At 35.1% G+C, this 20,645-nt stretch overlaps 2 protein-coding genes across 5 annotated transcripts; one reads left to right on the top strand and one right to left on the bottom strand.

Moving 5' to 3' along the window:
• Positions 1-1,124: 1,124 nt before the first annotated feature.
• On the top strand, positions 1,125-6,954 carry LOC121253132 (2-oxoisovalerate dehydrogenase subunit alpha 2, mitochondrial-like). Of its 2 annotated transcripts, none has more exons than XM_041153064.1 (9): positions 1,125-1,720; positions 3,858-3,998; positions 4,098-4,280; positions 4,416-4,573; positions 4,774-4,873; positions 5,209-5,320; positions 5,424-5,563; positions 5,668-5,853; positions 6,600-6,954. In XM_041153064.1, the coding sequence occupies exons 1-9, from the start codon at positions 1,457-1,459 to the stop codon at positions 6,765-6,767; spliced, it is 1,452 nt and encodes a 483-aa protein (XP_041008998.1). In that variant the 5' UTR covers positions 1,125-1,456; the 3' UTR covers positions 6,768-6,954. The 2 variants fall into 2 exon arrangements, with proteins under 2 accessions (XP_041008998.1, XP_041008999.1); XM_041153065.1 differs by having other exon boundaries at positions 1,127-1,720; positions 3,861-3,998.
• A 1,367-nt stretch (positions 6,955-8,321) lies between these two features.
• LOC121251702 (NAC domain-containing protein 82-like) lies at positions 8,322-20,039 on the bottom strand. Of its 3 annotated transcripts, XM_041151027.1 has the most exons (6): positions 19,879-20,024; positions 19,215-19,456; positions 18,827-19,101; positions 17,323-17,622; positions 16,978-17,244; positions 16,468-16,823 (listed from the first exon to the last, which is right to left on the bottom strand). In XM_041151027.1, the coding sequence occupies exons 2-6, from the start codon at positions 19,372-19,374 to the stop codon at positions 16,671-16,673; spliced, it is 1,155 nt and encodes a 384-aa protein (XP_041006961.1). In that variant the 5' UTR covers positions 19,375-19,456; positions 19,879-20,024; the 3' UTR covers positions 16,468-16,670. The 3 variants fall into 3 exon arrangements, with proteins under 3 accessions (XP_041006959.1, XP_041006960.1, XP_041006961.1); XM_041151025.1 differs by lacking the exons at positions 16,468-16,823; positions 16,978-17,244; positions 17,323-17,622 and adding exons at positions 8,322-8,727; positions 8,930-9,715 and having other exon boundaries at positions 19,879-20,039; XM_041151026.1 differs by lacking the exons at positions 16,468-16,823; positions 16,978-17,244; positions 17,323-17,622; ... (1 more) ...; positions 19,215-19,456; positions 19,879-20,024 and adding exons at positions 8,322-8,727; positions 8,930-9,715; positions 12,414-12,688; positions 12,795-13,186.
• Positions 20,040-20,645: the final 606 nt, after the last annotated feature.

The raw sequence follows: 20,645 nt of genomic DNA, 5'->3' as shown, positions 1-20,645 counted from the left end.
GTCATAAATCTATGCAAAGTGTAGTTAAGTTTAGTAGATAAAAATACTATATGTAACCAAGTTAGCACATATTGAAACATTATATGTACAATAGAGATAAACATTTAAAAATGTTCTTCTTTTTTTTAATGGGCATCTTTTAAAATGTGTAATGTTAGCATTTTTATCCTTAAAACTTTGGTTGAGTGATTTGGTCATTTATCTATTTAGTCTCCTTAAGTTTATAAAAAAAAAAAAAAAAAAGAAAAAAAGCCAAAATTTATCTAAAAAGCAAACTAGAGAGACACATTAATTTAATCTTAGAATAAAGTTAGAAGATTTAATTGTAAACGTACTTACCCAAAAAAAGTTAATCGTAAATATTGCATAAATAAAACAAAAATTCTAATTATAGGTCTGTGAGTATATATTGACGTGACAATATCTAATTCATAAAATAAAAATTTATAAATTTAAATTCGAGAAATCAAATCCTAATATGATATGTATTCTTTTTAGATTTAAATTTTAATATTATAATTTGAGAAATGATATTTACAGTTTTAAAAGGTATAAATTTCACACATTAAAATATCATTTTTAAAAAAATGAATGCACCAACTTTGACTCTTAAGTAGTATTAGCTTCCGTTTGAATAGTGAATAGTAAGATAAAATGATATAATTTTATATTAAAATTAAAAATTAAATAAAATGTTATTAAAATATTATTATTATTTTAAAATTTTAAAAAATTAAATTATTTATGATATTTTATATAAAAAATTTAAAAAAATTATACTGATTATGAGTGTAGATATCAAATACAAGAGTACTGCTACATCCTCGAGAGAGGTTGCCCGAGAACCTACCGAAAAGGCAAAACTAGTTTTTTTATTTTTCTTTTCTTTTTTTATATATTTTTTTAATCATCTAGATATTTTTTAAAAATAAAAAATTTACAATATCATTAAAAATGTTTTCTTAATTATTAAAAAGAAAAAAACCTTCTCGAAACACAAATTCGGAACCCAAATTGGGATCCCAAAAGATTTATGATTTGGGTATTCAAACGGACTTATCGTATACAATTTCCCATGCCTACTGTGCTTCTATCTGCTTTCGAGATCTGTGATTCCTTGGTTCAGTAATTCTTTATGGAACGATAATTATGCTTAAATATTCTAAAATATTTGGTGCAGCATGGATCTGGCCTCTCCTGTCTCTTGCTTCGGCGTTAGAAAATTGATGCTCGCAGATAGTACAGTACTTTTCAATAATCCGCACCAACTCTTTATGTTTCTCTCTCTCCATTTACACTTCGGTTCGGCCTTCGAATCTATGTAGGATTCCTTTACCACCCACAAACATCATAACAGACAAAAGGCTCTCAGTTTCTTTCGCTCTCCATTTTCACTTCAATTTTTTTTTTTTCATCTTGAAACTTTCAATCTCCTTGAGCCCTCAGCCTTTCCGTAATGGCCGTCTGTCTGAGAACATCGAGAGCCATTATCAATTGTCTCCAATCTAAAGTAGGTTTGTTGAGCATGATCAGCCAATGTTCTTGCTGGAGTTCTTTAACCCATCATCGTGAACCTCCATTTTCTTCTCTGAGAACTCAAAATGTCAGAGACCCAGATGCAAATTTCTGTGATAAAGCAACGCTTTACTCCTCTCGCCGTTTCGAATCAGTCAAAACCGAAAAACAGTTCAATTCTCCTGATGACGTTGATCATTATCAGGTACGCGCTGAATGTGAACTTTAATTCCATTTTTTAAATTTAGATATATTACGTTTTTTGGTCTGAACTCTGATATGCTCAGAACCAGTCCTTTATTTATGTAATATTTGATTGTATTTTGCATTGTCTGTTCGATCGTGCTCAAATGATTGAGTTTTTTATGCTTTTTTTACTTGTAAAAAAAGTTTTCGATGCTTTTCTCATAGTTTGATTAATTTTAATGTGCTTCATGTGGAACTAGTAGCAAGTGCAAATTGGCGAGCAGATATTGAGGTTTACATTTTGATTCTCTTCCATGCTTCTGCTTATTATTTCATAAGTTTCATCTAAAGTTTCCTTTTTTAAACTTTATCTCCGAAGTAAGGAATTGAAAAGGAAGTTTAATTGTGTTTTGGTACGAATAACATATTCAAAAGCTCAGCAGTAGTTTGTTGCCCAGAAGGATATCTTGTCCTTTTATTCTTTGGATAGGAAAGTTGCCTTGGGTATATCTCATGAGTTGTAGGGACACAACATTAACGGGTTATGTTAAATAATTTGAAACTAAATTAGTGCAACATTTTGAGAATCTTTTATATATATATATATATATATATATTAATTTATTCACAAATAAAATTTTCTCTGCTGTGTACTAAGTGTGGCTTAATTGCAGATTACTAATAAGTCGATCATGTGCCCGAAATACAGAATGTAGAGATAAGAGAAAAGAGCTTATTGGAGTAAAAACTTGAAGTTTAGAATATCAACAACGATGAGTCCTTTGAGGTGCACATCCTTGGGGTGCATCCTATCACTATAAGCTCTGTTCCCTTGAAAGGGATTTCTGTATTTAATCTGATAAATAAGAAAAAAGGTAAATAACGCATGTTCAGTTCTTAGTTTTAGTTTCCTCCCATTCGATCAAAATGGAAAAAATAGCCCTCCTTGATCAACTTGGTGCAATGTAATTAAATATCATGTTAGGAAAAACTTGTGTGGATGGCCTTAGATTTTCCTAGGAGAGTTGAGAGATGTTTGCTTTCTGCATCTTCCCCGAAATGACAGTTATTTGTTATTGTTTGGTGTTTTGTTTGTGGTTTGCCCCTTGTATCGCTAAGTATGCAGGAGATGTAAATATTACAGAAAGATAATGTTTATTCATGGTTTTTTAGGAAGAGGATTCTCCAATTTTATTAGATGCTCTCACTTCTGGCGGAGGAATACCATATTGCAAATAATGTTCATTCACCCAACTTCATTTCTACTTGGTCAATTTCAAATCACATCTCAGTGTTCAAGAAAGCAGTTTTATGATGAGTACAAGCTGAATGTTCATTTATATTGAAATAACATACCATTATTATGGTCACTATTAAATCATTCGTTAAAATTAGGAGTGATTTATGAAAATGAAAACTTTCATATTTACTAACTTGTGCCATTGTCATGATAAAAATGCATTAATAATGTTTCGTGAGCATATAACATTAAGCTGGGGTTTGGATAGTGAGATGAGATGAGATGGTTTTAGATGAAAGTTGAAAGTTGTATAAAATATTGTTAGAATTTTTTTTTAATATTATTATTGTTTTGGGATTTGAAATAGTTGAATTATTTATTGTATTTTATGTGAGAATTTGTGAAAATTGTAATGTTGAGATGAGATGGGTTGAGATGGTTTTATTATTCAAACCTATCAGTCTTTTTGGAAGCTACATGGAAAAAGAATGACTTCTACTAACCTCTCTGATTTCTATAACATTTGAAGGGAGGTCATGCAAAGATTTGCCATATAATTTTCTCGTGACCATTGGTGGAATGATTAGTAAGCAAGCTTTTCCACTTCCTTTTCGTTTGAAGTCAATCTGTGGAAATTAGTAATGCTGAATATGGGTCACGATATTCTATCAAAGAAGGTTAACCTTAGAACAGACTTAACAAGACCCTCAGCAGGCCAGCAGAAGTTTTCTTGAAGTTGCTTCCAAAGTACCATTGGATGTCTGATACAGCATATCAAATCATGCATTTTTTTTTTATCTTAATTGTCTTCAGTTTTTCTTTCATCGTCTTAGTCTAATCTACACACTTTGTTTTGTCTGCGTTTCATGAATTTGCGTCTTCTTGTATCTGCATTTATTGAATATCCCTTTCTCAGCAGATCTTAGATTTCCCGGGAGGAAAGGTTGCATTCACTTCTGAGATGAGGTTCATATCTGAATCCCCTGTTGAGCGGGCACACTGTTACCGGGTCCTTGACGATGATGGGCAGCTGATTCTCTGCAGCAAATTTAAGAAAGTATTCCTCCTTTATTCTTTCCCCTCTCAAATGAAGTCATTCTCTTTGTACTAATCTTCTCAAAATAAATCCAACACAAACCTCTCTTATGGCGAATAGGTCAGTGAGGAAATGGCTATAAAAATGTACAGTGACATGGTTACTCTGCAAACCATGGATGCTTTTTTCTATGAGGCACAACGGCAAGGAAGAATTTCATTTTACGCCACTACAATTGGAGAAGAGGCCATTAACATTGCATCAGCAGCAGCTCTTACCATTGATGACCTTGTCTTCCCTCAGGTTACAGGCACACACATAGACATGTGTACTTGCTTTACTATTCCTCTAAGCAGTACATATTCGTAGGATTTAGATTCCCCTGGACATGAGTGATACTGAGAATGTTGCAAGAATAAAATTTCTTGTGCTCTGCAGTATAGGGAACCTGGGGTCCTATTGTGGCGTGGTTTCACTCTGAAGGAATTTGCAAACCAGTGTTTTGGAAACAAAGCTGATAATGGAAAAGGGAGGCAGATGCCTATCCATTATGGGTCTAACAAGCATAATTACTTCACTGTGGCAGCAACAATTGCGTAAGTTATAAACTGTTTATATTGTTGTTTTCTCATGTAGGGAGAGCAACAATATACCCTGTGTACAATTAAGCTCAGATCTAAAGGTTCAAACCATAAATTTAAGAAAGTTTTGTTTGCCATGGCCCATCAAACCATGTATCTCTGCTTCTGATCATCTGTTGAAAATGAGAGCCACATAATTCCTACCTGTTTTGCAGTACACAACTTCCCCATGCAGTGGGTGCTGCATATTCATTGAAGATGGACAGAAGAAATGCATGCGTAATTACTTACTTTGGTGACGGCGGCACCAGTGAGGTGAACAGAGGCTATTTCTTGCAGCATAAAAAAATGAAGTTATTGAATGTGTCTGGTAGTTCTTTTCACTGTAGTTGTCTATACTGTAACCCATTTCCTTTATTGCACCACTCTTAGGACGCCAAGACAGTTATTGACACCTTAAACTAGGTAGTATGATTTCAATATTTTTTCCTCATCTTCATTATACATAATTAATAGAACAGACACCCTTACCCAAGACAATGAAAAACTTAATGATTACATTTTCATTACCTGTCTAGCAGTCCGGGAGACACTGAGTTCACTGACTGCGGCTTTTGGTTGTTTGTTTTCTCTACACCTAATAATTTTAGGGAGATTTCCATGCTGCTCTGAATCTTGCGGCGGTTAGGGAGGTCCCGGTTATATTTTTTTGTCGGAACAATGGCTGGGCTATTAGTACCCCTACTACAGATCAGTTTCGAAGTACTCTTCCCTATCATTGTTCTTTCTTGCACTTAAAATTCCTGTTACTGCATCTTTTTTAAGTCCACATTCTAATCTGTTCATGCTATTTTTTAACTGGCAGGTGATGGTGTTGTTGTTAAAGGCCGTGGTTATGGGATTCGAAGTATTCGAGTGGATGGTAATGATGCTCTAGCAATTTATAGTTCAGTTCACGCTGCGCGTGAAATGGCAATCAGTGAACAAAGACCAATCTTGATTGAGGTCAATTAAGCCTGTACTTGTCAGTTCATTGGGCCACTAAAAGGTTTAGCGTTAAACCTACATATCTCACATTCTGATGTTCAACACCATCTTTTTGTTGACAGGCTCTTACATATCGTGTGGGGCATCACTCCACTTCTGATGATTCCACCAAGTACCGCCCAGTTGATGAGATTGAATGGTGGAGATCGGCTCGAGATCCTGTAGCTAGATTTAGAAAATGGATTGAGAGCAATGGTTGGTGGTGCAGTGAAGCCGAGTCAGAGCTAAGAAACAGTGTGAAAACACAGGTATAAATTACTGTACTTAAAAGAAAAATTTCAAGGGTCATAAATTTATTTACACTTTCATTATGGCTTTTATTTTCTTGTGCTTTTTCAAACAAGTTACTTCTACCAACTTCATTGTTCAAATGGTGCCTACTGGAAGAAAGAAAACACTAGTTTCATATGAGAAGTTATGTATGAGCATTCTGAAGATCAAAACAAAAGTTTTCTATTTGGATTTATAAAACCAAGTGTAAGAATTACCACCTAATAAAAAGAAAACGACAAGGCAAAGAGAAGGCACATTCACTTCCATCCTGAAAGAAACTAAGATGTTGAACATAAAAGGTTGGAAGAAAAGTCTTTCCTGTAGTCTCTGCACTCTAACTTTGAAAAACAAACCAACAAATAATAAAAAAAAAAAAAAAAACTTTATGATATGTATTCCTTTGTCACTAGATTGAAAAAACTTGATGATTTATAGGCTAATAGCTATATGTCGGTAAGTTCAGGGCACAATTAACATTTATGTATTTTAGGAAATAGACTAAATAATGCACACATTGTATGACATACCACAATCCAATCTTTAAAAGCTGCAAAATGCGTAGTTCATAGGCCATTAGAGTCACAATCTGCAACAAAGATGCCACTACAGTTAGCAGCTCTTTGGAAACCACTCCTGTGATTTTTCTTTTAGATTCACGCCCAGTGTTAAATTCAATAATACATTTGTTGCAAATGTCTAACCCATGACACTTCTCCAACAGCTATTGCAGGCAATTCAAGAGGCAGAAAAAGTAGAGAAATCTCCACTCGCCGAGCTTTTCACAGACGTGTATGATGTCCCCCCTTCAAATCTTAGTGAGCAGGAGAAACTGTTGAGAGAGACCATCAGACGACACCCACAGGATTACCCACAAGATGTTCCTATTTAGATTAATCGAAATATGCACAGATATGCTGCTAAATTCATTCATGAAAGCTTGGACTTGTTTCTTGCATCTTCTATTCTATTACAGGAAAGGTAGTGAAAGTATATGGGATGGTTTGCTGCCATTTAACTTTAAATATGCATTTGGCCCTTCATCTAATGAAGCAAAACCCGCACTGGTCCTTGCCTTAGTGTATATGTTTCGTTGTGCGTCTATTTCTATTCTCAAATTCCAGCTAACACAAACGTTACTGTTGACATTGATGAAATAATGATACGTGATTTATTCTAGTTAAACTAGAAAGTTCACCACCTTGAAACCCCAATAGAGAAATAATAGCGAAGAGCTGGTGCGATGATGATAAAAGGGTTTAGATTCCAAATGTATACAATTGTCAACAAGGATGACATCTATAGCTGTATGAGGACCTTTCCACTTTCAGAGCAGCTCTTCAATATGGACTTGGGAGTAGGAGTGATAAACGGCTTGGTCGGACCGACCGGATTGACTGTTTTGGTCCGAACCGGACCGGACCGAGACTTAGACCAGTTCGGTCCAATCTACATTTTAGAGGACCGAAAAGTTTCGGTCCGGTTCACGATCCAGGGTTTTTCCGGACTCGGATCGAATGAAAAAAATATATATATAATAATTGTACAATTAACAACATAAAATTTTAAATGTATTATTAATACTTGTTAATATTCTATAAATTAACATTATTTTTTATATATCTTCATCTAACCTATCACTGTTAACAATATAAAATTTTAAATATGTTATTAACACTTGTTAATATTCTATGAATTAACTAATATATAATATCAATTAGTTAATTATATAGTAATTATATAAATTAGTAATATAATTTTCATTTAATTTATTATCATTGACCATATAAAATATTTTTTATTGAGTTTGTTACATAATCCACATTAATAAGTCATTTAATTTAATTTAGTATTTTAAATAATTTTTTTATTAAAAAAATAAAAAAAAAAAATTAGGCTGGACCGATAGCTGGTCCGGTCCGGTCCGGAAAAATGAATTTGGTCCTCGCCGGACTGGACCGGACCATTTTCACCCCTACTTGGGAGGGTTTTTTTTTTTCTTCTTTTTAATCGTTCTGGGAATAATAATCAAAGAAGAATTACAGCTTACACGGTCGAGTGGATTCAAGGTGGCATTAAATTTCACTCTCCTGTGATTGAAGGGGAGAGCTAAAGAAGTAACTCCATTCTTTACAAGCCGACTACATTTATTAACCTTTGGAAAAATTATATTTATAATCAGAATGCAAGTGTCGCACAAGACATGACTGTATCTAAAATTATTTTGAACTGGTGTGTAGTAAATGAAACCTTAAATCTTTGCTCCTTGAACCAAAAAGGAAGAGTCCGAACCATCCAACTCAAGATCGCGTCTATACCTTCTTTCAATTTTATGCACGGCTGCTTCTACTTCAACTCCCGGTATAAGGCATATTTCTCTCACAACTTCATAGAATTGATTCCAGGGTAATATACACAAACGCACGCCAGGAATTCGCAAGTCAGATTAGAAAAGATGAGCAAAACTTCATTTTACAAAGCATAATCTAAGGCCATACAAGCTGGCAGCGCTTGCTTAGGTTGCAGCAACCCAAATGAATTGATACAATCACGGTACATAACAAGTTGCACCTTAACAAATTTCACAGTATAAGAAAATTGGATCAATACAACCGCCCGCTTCTGTACAGTAATTTTAGCGAAAGAATGCTATTGTGGGAGTCCGGAAACGCATCCAGCGGCGGATCGAGATCGATTATACCTATTCGAAGGTCCGGAGAGAAAATAGCTTGCTGACCATTATAGAAATTGTATTCATTTTTACTCAGGCTAGCTGTGTTTCCCAGATCTTCCAAGTCTTTGTAAATATCAAAATAATGTGCAGCTTCATGGTTCACTCCATGACTGAGATTCTGCAAAAGAGAGTAGAGGGATCAAGAAAAACATTCAGAAAATTTAAGTACAGAAACAAACTTCCAGGTAAGTCTGAATTGAATAATGACCATTAAAGAATAAGTTTTTTTTTTTTTTTTTTGATAAGTACCATTAAAGAATAAGTTACACCTATAAGTCCCACCATCACTAACAAAATACGAAATTGGCACGGCTACACACCTTATCTTTGTCATTTTCATTTGAGATCACAGTGCCATCTTCCATAAAGGAAGCAAATACTGAAAGAACATTATCATCATCATTAACAAGCACAGCTGGAAGAATATCCCCATCACCAAATGCTTGCAGTAACTCCTTTGAAACAATGTCATTAGTGCAGGCGGCTGGAAGCCTCTCACAGTCAGATCGCATAGTTTCAGATAAACATGACTCAGAAACCGTGCCAGCCAAAGCAGAGTTGACAGCCATAACTGAACTGCTACAGTTACCGGGCAGCACACATGTTGGGGTAGACAAACGAACGGAAGGGCCAGCTTCTACACAGTTTTCCTCATCATCATACCAATCATCTTCATTTTTGTTATCTTCATTTGAGATCAAAGTGGCATCTTCCATAAAGGAAGCAAATACTGAAAGAATATTATCATCATCATTAGCAAGCACAGCTGGGAGCATATCCCCATCACCCAAAGCTTGCGGTAACTCCTTTGAAACAATGTCATTAGTGCAGGTGGCTGGAAGCCTCTCACAGTCAGATTGCATGGTTTCAGATAAACATGACTCAGAAACCGTGCCACACAAAGCAGAATTGACAGCCAGAACTGAACTGCTACAGTTCCCAGGCAGCACACGTGTTTGGGTAGACAAACAAACAGAAGGGCCAGCTTCTACACAGTTTTCCTCGTCATCATTCCAATCTTGCTCCTTAAATGGTGCTCCATATTGGGCACCGTTTCTTGGGCCTGGGCCATCCTTCTGAAAAATCATACAAAGCACGTGTGTGTTCTGCAAGACAAAGTCACCACGAGAATGAATTCAAATATAGCCACCATATAAGGACTAAGTGTATTAGTTATACATATATGTAGGAAAAGAACTAGAAATGACATAGAATGTGACCAAAAGCACAAGTGCAATAATATAATCAAAACATAACTACTATATATTACTCTCCCCTGCCTGACTCTATTTGTCTACCTTGGTAAACTTTCAAACAGACAGGAATTATTTCTCTGCCATTTTCTTCTCTTTTTCTTCCATTTTCAGATGGGACAAGGGTAAGAAATTATTGATTTTTCTCTTGAACAGTATAATTCTTTGGATAAATGATAAAAATGATAAAAATAACACTTCTATTGTTCCCAAATGTTGAAGGATGCAACTTTTTAGGCACAATTAGGTAAGGTCACATACTTGTATGGATTCATTTTAGCACATGGAAAAATGGAACATCTACAAAATAGAATGATTGACAGAGAATAAAAGATGGAGGCAGTAAATGCATATCAACATTATGCTGTGTCAGCATAACATAAAATTCAATCAACAACAAACCTTTAAGAGATTATGGTTGTCAAGTGGTTGTGCTTGAGAGAAAAGCATTCACAATATATAGACTGGATGCAGAGAACAAACACTGTTGCTACAAATGCTCACAAATTTGACATCAATAACTGTCCTCCAAAGGGCATCCCTTTCTTGATGGTACCGCCATAACCTCCCTAAAAGTGCTTTATTAAAAGTTCTCAGCTTTCTAACCCCCAAACCTCCATAAAGATAAGGAAATACAAATCCTGTCCCATTTAAGCAAATGTAATTTTTTTCTCATCCTCCAAATCATCCCACAAGAAAGCGAGAAAGATCTTTTCCATTCTATTAGCCACTCCTGCAAGCAATGGAAATAAAGAAAGAAGATAAGTTGGGAGGTTAGATAAAGTGCCCTAGATTAAGGTGTTTCTTCCCCTTTAGACAAATAAATCCTTTTCCAACCAGTCAATCCACATTTGATCTTTTCGATAACCCCATCCCACAATGCCTTGGATTTATAAGATACTTCATTGGCAAAGAAGATACCTTAAAACCCAAATTATCAGCGAATGTCCTAACAAGCCTGAAAAAAAGCCAAGGGAAAGCCATCTGGTCCCGGGCTTTGTCTTTGTCCATCCCTCTGATAACCCCATCCCACGATGCCTTGGATTTATAAGGTGCCCCCAAGGGAAGACTAAGATACTTCATTGGCAAAGAAGATACCTTAAAACCCAAATTATCAGCCAATGTCCTAACAAGCCTGAAAAAAAGCCAAGGGAAAGCCATCTGGTCCCGGGCTTTGTCTTTGTCCATCCCTCTCATCACATTAAACACCTCCTCCTCTTCAAACATTCTCTCCAACCTAGCCGCAGTAAACTGATTGATCAAATCAAAAACCAACCCATCAACCTTTGGTTCTTCAAAGATATTGTTCTGTAAGAAGCTTTTCATAAAAAATGAACAATGTGATCCTTAATGTCAGAACAGTGATACCATCCCAGTGAAGCACCTCTATGAAAGAATTTGGTGCACCTATCCCCTTCCTTCAACCAAAGGGCCTGAGTCGCCAAGAAATCTCTTCCATAAGTATAATTTTTTCCAGCTCAATCGCAACAACATTTTTTCTTTCCATTTCATCAACCGAGAGGGCCCGCATCCTCTTTTTCCTCAAAACAATGAAGTTCCTCAAAGAGGGATTTCCTCTTATCAACAATGTTCCCAAGGACTTCCCCATTCCATATTTTCAGATCTTTTTTCAAAGCTTTAATTTTCCCAGCTAAAACAAAGCTAGGAGTACCCGTCAACTGATATGAGGACCACCAGGATCTCATCTTGTCCACAAATCCCTAAACTTTTAACCACATATTCTCAAATTTAAAGCATCTCCACCCCACATGAAGACCCCCACAATCCAATAAGATGGGAAGATAATCAGAACTTAACCTTGGAAGGCGTTTCTGACCTAGGTCAAGAAAGTGTACCTCCCAAGAGGAAGAGACAATAAATCTTTCCAACCTAGCCCATGCCTCCCATTCGACCAAGTAAAATTTCCCCCTGCCAAAGGTAAATCGACCAAATCCAAGTCAAAAATTAGATCAGAAAAATCAGTCATGGCCGGACTAATACGAGAGTCCCCTGACCTTTCACTCGGAACCCGAGTGATGTTGAAAGGTAGATTTTAATTAAAAATGAACCTCACAACTTTACATTAAACTGACAAGTATTAGCCCTAACAAAAAAAATGGTGATCACCAATTTCAGAAACATGCCTAAAACAGCCAAGTAGAGCAGAATCTTCCATAAATACAGAAAAAAAAATTGAGTTTCTTCAGAACATGCTAAACAAGGAGAAGTCCAATAAATGCAGCTAGATAATTGGCCGTTGGGATGGGACGTAAACAACTTTATTTTGCAAAGCTACGTGGCTCTGCGCCAAGCCTAAACATATCAATGACAGGGCCAGGTTAAGAAGGCCTTTGAAATGCACGTGCATTACGCATGCACATGAGCTGAGACTGCTGAATCTCCAGTACCTAGAGAAAAGAACTAATAATTCCAATTAGGTTATGCATGCATACACGCGCACGCGCGCGCGCACACATATATTACAACAAAGCAAAGCTTTCGATCCTACGAACGAGTATGATACCATGATTGATAAATAACCAGCCATTACCTGAACCCCATTATTAGCCAGATATTTCTCTTCCAGTCTGTACTCGTGCATAACCCAATTCGTTCGTTGCCCTCTCGGTGCCTTTCCTAGATGAAAAATCAAAGTTTTTATCAAACCCACCAACTCTTCACTGTAATGAACAGGCCGGTCCTTTCCAGTGGTTTTCCAGTACCCAAATTCAGTAGCACGATTCATTCTGGCCCCATTTAAGTATTTTCTCTCCACCGGACAAAAGAAGTACCATTTCAGATCACCACTTCTCGAACTTGACCTTTCTGGTGGATGGGAAAAAAAAAAAAAAAAAACTTTAGTAGAAACACACAGAATTCACAAGACGCTAATCGTGAAAACAAACGCCTGTATATAACACTTTCCACGTACCCGGAAGATCCCACGGGGCAAACTTGTATATATCAATCTCTGTAATGGGTTCAGAACAGAATCTTTTCCTCATTACTTTCTTCTTAAGATAGTACATAACTAGCTCAACATCAGTTGGATGAAATCGAAAGCCAGGAGGCAGCCGCGATGTTTTCCGCATCGATTCTTGAAAAAATACCGAGAGGGGAGAAAGAATCGACGGCGAGGGGCAGGGGAAATTCTAGGTGCTTAGAACGAGTAGAGGGACCGCTGCACGGCGGGCGGAACGGGTCTGAGTGTGAGACTTAGTGAGGTCACGGTGGGAGGGTATTACAAACCCTAACTACAAAACGGCGCCGGGAGAAGAGAGAGAGAGAGGAGAGAAGGCACGGGTCGGAGAGTGAGACTGTGAAGTCGACCTAGGAGGGGGTTAACCCTAAATACTAAACGGTGCCGTTTCCTCCTCTAAAAAACCATTTTACTTAATTTTGGTTGGGTTGGGCGTTATATTGATCAGACGACGCCGTATTTTGCCCTGAACCCTGTTTTGGACTGGGCTACTGCTGTTTTGGGCTTCTAAACCCTTTTTTTTCCTAAATCCTAAACCAAATCCTATTTTTTTAAACCCTAAAATTAATTTTAATCTCATTTTTTATGGTTTTTATAATTTTTTTAACACTAAATTTAATTGTTAGTATTGATTATTAAAACTTACTAATTCATTAGTGTTTAATTATATCTTACTATATTATAGTAATTATGTATTATTAACTTATATACTAGACTTATTTGTATGCTAGTTCCTATTTTATTCTATACTAGGCGTATAATATCTAATACATATTATTATATTATTGTATTACATTTTATTATAATAGTATCTAACTTATTTCTATATTAGACTTATTTTTAGTGCCTAATTACATGTTATTATATTATAGTAATTACACGTTAGTAACATATTATACTAAACTTAAAAATACCAGTGTCTAACTTATTTCATTATGATGGTAGTAATACTATGATATTTACATGTAATAAGCTTTTAGTCTATTTATAATAAATAACATATATTAGTATAGTATTAAATTTAACTATATAAACTATAGACTTTTTATATGAGTATATATAAGATCAATATATAAATAATATACATTTTTTTAACTTATGTACACAATCATAGTTGAAGGTTAAAGGCAAAGTCAAAGTCGAAGCAGGGCAGGGTCAGTTAGAAAGCAACATCGAGTCCAACTTCGAGTCCAACTCCGACTTAGAAAAAAGAAAAAAAAAAAAACAAATTCTAATTCTATTTTATTGGAGCTTTGATTTCGACGATGCGGAATTAAAGTCAAAGTTGGATTTTCAAATCTTTGCACGTAACATTGGCATTGGCATTGAGTTTAGCTTCTTCAAAAGCCAATGCACTTTCAATATTTGAAGAAATATAGATAAAATGATCTACATTGACTTCTTCAAAAAGTAAAAACTTGAACTTTGAGTTACAACAATTTTAAGTATATCTTCAAATTTGAATATGTATTATTCATCTTCAAAAGTAATATTTTATTGTAAAAATTACCTCAATTACTTTGTTTTTCAATTTTCATTTCTCACGATTTTCACTTCCTCCGAACACCCTTTCACTTTACTTTCATTTTTGTGTTTAGTTTTGAAATATGTTAAAGAAAAAATATTATTATTAATTAACATATAGTTAGTGTAATTACAAAATATGAAAAAAAATAAAAATATTATGATTAAAAAAATAATATTATATTATTATCTTGACTAATCAAATGTAGGGTTATAGTCAGAGAGGTTTTGAATTTATGAAAAGTATGTACTTTTTATCAAATTTTAAAGATAATTTTGATGAAGCCAATACTAATTCTCTAAGAGCAGAGTTAACGAGGCCTTGTATCTTTGAGAAAATGACAATGAATCCATCAAGCTTGACACACAACCATATAAACTTGAGAAGTAAAACAATGGCCAAATTTCAGATAATACAACTCTCAACAAAAAAATAAAATAAAATAAAAGAAAGCAGTTTTTTCCTATGTTGGTTAAAAAAACCTGATTCTAAACCAATTAACAAATCCAATAAGCTCGAAAAAAATGAGAATATGGAAATCCGGAGAAAACAATAAGATGGAATCACGAGCTAATGTCGAACAGGGAAACCAAAAACCCCAAGAGAAAACAATAAAACAGAAGCTCTAAAACCCCAATGAAACCAAAAGAAAATAATAGAAAACGTTCTGAGAGAGTGGGAAACTCTAGAGATCACACTTGAAGCGAGGGAGAGGCAAGGAGCCGAAAGAGGAGACTGGAGATCTTAAACAATAAATTTAACTCCGTTAATCTAAAATTCTTAAAATAAAGAAGAAACTATATAATTTGAGTGCTACATATGAGACAAAGTCGTATTAAAATTGTTACACAATACGTAATATGTCAAGACATGGTTGTATAAACACTTAGGATGAATGACTGATTGACCAAAATGGTCGGGTAGATTTGAGGGGTGTAATCACTCACCAACCGGTGTACCTATTGGGTTTTCATCCTCTCCAAGGTAATGATTTCCCGTGGAGTGTTGGTCGAGGAAGTGTCAAGAGAATCGTTTGATTGTATCCCTTGTCAATGGTATTGTACTTTGCCAATCTATAAATAGAGATTATATGTGCACAATTCAGATGCTTGCAATTTTCCTATCTACCAACCAACTTCTGGAACAAATATCCTAACGGGAGTGTCATCATAGTGTGCAAACATACTCTGTTTTCTAATCATATTTTCTTTTAGATTGGTGGCGCAGTGAATTAGCTGAGTCAGAGCTAAAAAACAGTGTGAAAACACAGGTATAAATTATTATACTTCAAGAAAAAATTTCAAGGGTTATAAATTTATTTACACTTTCACTATCGCTTTTATTTTCTTGTATTTTTTCAAAATAAGTTACTTCTACCAACTTCGTTGTTCAAATGATGTCTACTGGAAAAAAGAAACACTTGTTTCACATGAGAAGTTACGGATGAGTATTATGAAAATCAAAAATAAAAATTTTCTGTTTGGATTTATAAAACCAAGTGTAAGAATTACTATCTAATAAAAAGAAAACGACAAGGCAAGAGAATGCATATTCACTTGCATTCTGGAATAAGCTACGATGTTCAACCTAAAAGGTTGGAAATTATAATTTTGAAAAACAATCCAACAAAAAATATGGAAATAATAGCGAAGAGCTGGTTTGATGATGATAAAAGGATTTACGTTTGTTTTCAGGAAACATCTCATCTTATCTCATCTCACCTCATCATTATAACTTTCTCAAATCTTCACACAAAATAAAATAAACAATTCAACTTTTTCAAATTCTAAAATAAAAATAATATTAAAAAATATATTCTAACAATATTTTATTCAACTTTTTAATTTTAATCTCAACTCAACTTATATCATCTCAGAAAACAATCGAGCCATTCCAAACGTATATAATTCTCAACAAGGATACCATCTATAGCTATATGCGGACCTTTCGGGTCCGAACCATCCAAATCAGGATGGTGTCTTTCAAATTTTATGCACGGCTGCTTCTACTTCAACATATTCTCTTCATAACTTCATAGAATTGATTCCAGGTAATATACACAAACGCACGCCAGGAATTCGCAAGCAAGATTAGAAAAGATGACCAAAATTTCATTTAATAAAGCACAATCTAAGGCCATACAAGCTGGCAGAGCTTGCTTAGCTTACAGCAACCCAAATGAAAGGAAACATCATACAATCACGGTACATAATAAGTTGCATCTTAATAAATTTCACAGTAGAAGAAAATTGGAACAATACAACCACTCGCTTCTGTACAGTAATTTTACCGACAGAATGCTATTATGGGAGTCTGGGAAAAGCATCCAGCGGCAGCTCGAGATCATTCATATCTATACCAAGGTGCCCAGGAAAACTAGTTTCCAGATCTTCCAAGTCTTTGTAAATATCCATATCCAAATAATGAGCAGCTTGATTCAGTCCATGACTGAGATTCTGCAAAAGAGCAAGAAAAACATTCAGAAAATTGAAGTACAGATACAAACTTCCAGGTAAGTCAGAAATGAATAATGACCATTAAAGAATAAGTAACACCTATAAGTCCCACCATCACTAACACAATAAAAAATTGGCAAAGGCTGCTACACACCTTATTTTTGTCATCTTCCATAAAGGAAGCAAATACTGAAAGAACATTATCATCATCATTAGCAAGCACAGTGGGAAGAATATCCGCATCACCCAAAGCTTGCGGTAACTCCTTTGAAAGAATATTATCACCATCATTAGCAAGCACAGCTGGAAGAATATCCCCATCATCCAAAGCTTGCGGTAACTCCTTTGAAAGAATATTATCACCATCATTAGCGAGCACGGCTGGCAGAATATCCCCATCACCCAAAGCTTGCGGTAACTCCTTTGAAAGAATGTTATCATCATCACTAGCAAGCACAGCTGAAAGAATATCCCAATCATCCAAAGCTTGCGGTAATTCCTTTGAAACAATGTTATTAGTGCAGGTGGCTGGAAGCCTCTCAGAGTCAGATCGCATGGTTTCAGATAAACATGACTCAGCAACTGTGCCACCCAAAGCAGAGTTGATAGCCATAACTGAACTGCTACAGTTCCCAGGCAGTACAGATGTTAAGGTAGACAAACAAACAGAAGGGCCAGCTTCTACACAGTTTTCCTCATCATCATTCCAATCTTGCTCCTTAAATGGTGCTCCATATTGGGCACCGTTTCTTGGGCCTGGGCCATCTTTCTGAAAAATCATACAAAGCACGTGTGTGTTCTGCAAGACAAAATCACCACGAGAATGAATTCAAATATAGCCACCATATAAGGATCAAGTGTATTAGTTATAATATACGCAGGAAAAGAACTAGAAATGACATATAGAATTTGAGCAAAAATATAATCAAAACATAACTACTATAAATTACTCTCCTCTGCCTCATTCTATTTGTCCACCTTGGTAAACATTTAAACAGACGGGGATTATTTCTCTGTCATTTTCTTCTCTTTTTTTTTTTTTTTTCCATTTTTCAGATGGGAAAAAGGTAAGAAATTATTGATTTTTGTCTTGAATAGTATAATTCTTTGGATAAGTAAAAAAAATAAATAAATTTATATTGTTCCCAAATTTTGAAGGACGCAACTTTTTAGGCACAATTAGGTAAGGTCACATACTTGTATGGATTCATTTTAGCAGATGGAAAAATGGAACATCTGCAAAATAGAACGATTGACAGATAATAAAAGATGGAGGCAGTAAATGCATATCAACATTATGCTGTGTCAGCATAACATAAAATTCAATCAACAGTAAACCTTTAAGAAGAGATTATGGTTGTCAAGTGGCTGTGCTTTGAGAGACAAGCATTCACAATATACGGCCTGGATGCATAGAAAAAACACTACGTTACCACAAATATATCTTTTTCTTTTTTTTTTTTTTTTTTTTTTTGGGGGGGGGGGGGGAACTGTGCTGATCATATCTGCAGCATCCTAAACCAATAATGACAACACGTTTATCATTTGTAATGCTATTACTACCACACTGACCAAACAAAAAATGAAGTTTCAGAAAACGGAAACATGCCTAAAACAGCCAAGTAGGACAGAATCTTCCATAAATATAGAAAAACCATTTGAGTTTCTTCAGAACATGCTGAACTGGGAAAAGTCCCAGAAGTGCAGCTAGATAATTGGCCGTTAGGATGGGACGTAAATAACTTCATTTTTGGAAACCTATATGGCTCTGCACCAAGCCTAAACATATAAATGACGGCCAGCTTAAGAAGGCCTCTGAAATGCACGTGCATTACACGGGCACATGAGCTAAGATCGCTGAATCTCCAGTAGCAAGAGAAAAGAACTAATAATTCCAATCAGCTTATGCATACATACACACGCGCACATATATTACAGCAAAGCAAAACTTTCGATCCTACGAACGAGTATGATACAAAGATTGATAAATAACCAGACATTACCTGAACTCCATTATTAATCAGATATTTCCCTTCCAGTCTGTACTCATGCAAAACCCAATTCGTTCGTTGCCCTCCCGGTGCCTTTCCTTGATGAAAAATCAAAGTTCTTATCAAACCCACCAACTCTTCACTGTAATGAACAGGCCGGTCCTTTCCAGTGGTTTTCCAGTACCCAAATTCAGTAGCACGATTCATTCTGGCCCCATTTAAGTATTTTCTCTCCACCGGACAAAAGAAGTACCATTTCAGATCACCACTTCTCGAACTTGACCTTTCTGATGGATGGAAAGGAAAAAAAAAAAAAAAAACCCTTTAGTAGAAACACACAGAAAGCACAATACGCTAATCGTGAAAAAAAAAAAGCATGTATATAACACTTTCCACGTACCAGGAAGATCCCACGGGGCAAACTTGTATATATCAATCTCTGCAATGGGTTCAGAGCAGAATCTTTTCCGCATTACTTTCTTCTTTAGATAGTACATAACTAGCTCAACATCAGTTGGATGAAATCGAAAGCCAGGAGGCAGCCGCGATGTTTTCCCCATCGATTCTTGAAACCAAAATCACACCGAAAATTTGTCAAATGTTTCTCGTTGAGATCAATAGACATTTGGTGCGAGTGATACCCTGCTATCAACATCATTAGGCACGGAACTCGACAAAAAAACACCACAGACCAAATAAGAACATAAAGCAGCCAACTAATCGGATTGGGCAAGTAGTTAACGAGGCCGTGCATCTATGAGAAAATCACAATGAAAGCATCAAGCTTGACACACATAGGCATATAAATTTGACAAGTAAAACAGTGGCCAAATTACCGATAATTCACCCCCAAAAAAGTAAAGCAGTTTTTTCCCAGATTGTAAACCAATTAACAAATATAATAAGCCCGGGAAAAAAGAGGAAAAGTTAGAAACGCATAAAAACCCTAGCATAGGAAATAAGATGAAATCATGAGCTAATGGCAAACAGGGAAACCAAAACCCCGATGGCAACAACAAAAATTTGAGCAGCTCAAAGAGAGTGAGAAACCCTAGAGACCACACCTGAAGCGAGGGAGAGGCGAGGAGCCGAAAGAGGAGAGTGGAGAGAGAGAGTCGATAGCAAGAGAGAGAGAGAGTGAGAACCGCAATGGCGCAATCTGAGGGATTGAGAGGGTTTATAAATAAATGCTGAGGGAATCTTGCTCGGAAAGATTGAGGAGGTTGTTTGAACAGTGAAGTGTTTAATTTTATTTATCTCATTATTAATTTTTTTTAAAATTTTTTATATAAAATATAATAAATAATTTAATTTTTTAAAATTTTTAAATATTAATATTATTAAAATATAATATTTAAATAATATTTTATTCAAATTTTAATTCACATTCTAATCTATCTCATGGCTTGTTTAATTACTCAACTCACCTTGACTTATTTTAATTTATTATTATAATTTTTTTAAATTTTAATATAAAATATAATAAATAATTTAATTTTTTTAAATTTTAAAATAATAATAATATTAAAAAATAATATTTTAATAATATTTTATTATCTCAACTCAACTCAACTCAACTCAATTCAATTCAATTTAAAGTCCAAACCCAACGTTAAACTCCATATCCAAATTAAAGCGCGTCTCCAAAATTTGACAATCTGATTTATTGTGCACTGTTGGAGTCGGAATTCTCTTTGTTTTTTTCTTTTCTACTTTTCTACTTTTCTTCATGGAGTTGGACTTCCGAGGGCTTTGAACTTTAAACGGTGATTTAAGATAATGAATTAAGATAAAAGTTAAAAATTAAATAAAATATTATTTTTTAATATTA

Source organism: Juglans microcarpa x Juglans regia, chromosome 2S (assembly GCF_004785595.1).
Source record: "Juglans microcarpa x Juglans regia isolate MS1-56 chromosome 2S, Jm3101_v1.0, whole genome shotgun sequence".
Classification (NCBI taxonomy): Eukaryota; Viridiplantae; Streptophyta; class Magnoliopsida; order Fagales; family Juglandaceae; genus Juglans; species Juglans microcarpa x Juglans regia.
Note: the sequence above shows the minus strand (reverse complement) of the source record. Positions and strands in the feature narration are given on the sequence as shown.

Bases quoted from the DNA above. Each gene is read 5' to 3' on its own strand.
- LOC121253132 (XM_041153064.1), top strand. From the start codon at position 1,457: ATGGCCGTCTGTCTGAGAACATCGAGAGCCATTATCAATTGTCTCCAA. The intron at 4,281-4,415 runs GTTACAGGCACA...TGTGCTCTGCAG, and splicing joins ATGACCTTGTCTTCCCTCAG to TATAGGGAACCTGGGGTCCT. The intron at 5,321-5,423 runs GTACTCTTCCCT...TTTAACTGGCAG, and splicing joins TACTACAGATCAGTTTCGAA to GTGATGGTGTTGTTGTTAAA.
- LOC121251702 (XM_041151025.1), bottom strand. From the start codon at position 19,374: ATGGGGAAAACATCGCGGCTGCCTCCTGGCTTTCGATTTCATCCAACT. The intron at 19,102-19,214 runs GTACGTGGAAAG...TCCATCCATCAG, and splicing joins TGCCCCGTGGGATCTTCCTG to AAAGGTCAAGTTCGAGAAGT. The intron at 8,728-8,929 runs GTGTGTAGCCGT...TCTCTTTTGCAG, and splicing joins ATGAAAATGACAAAGATAAG to AATCTCAGTCATGGAGTGAA.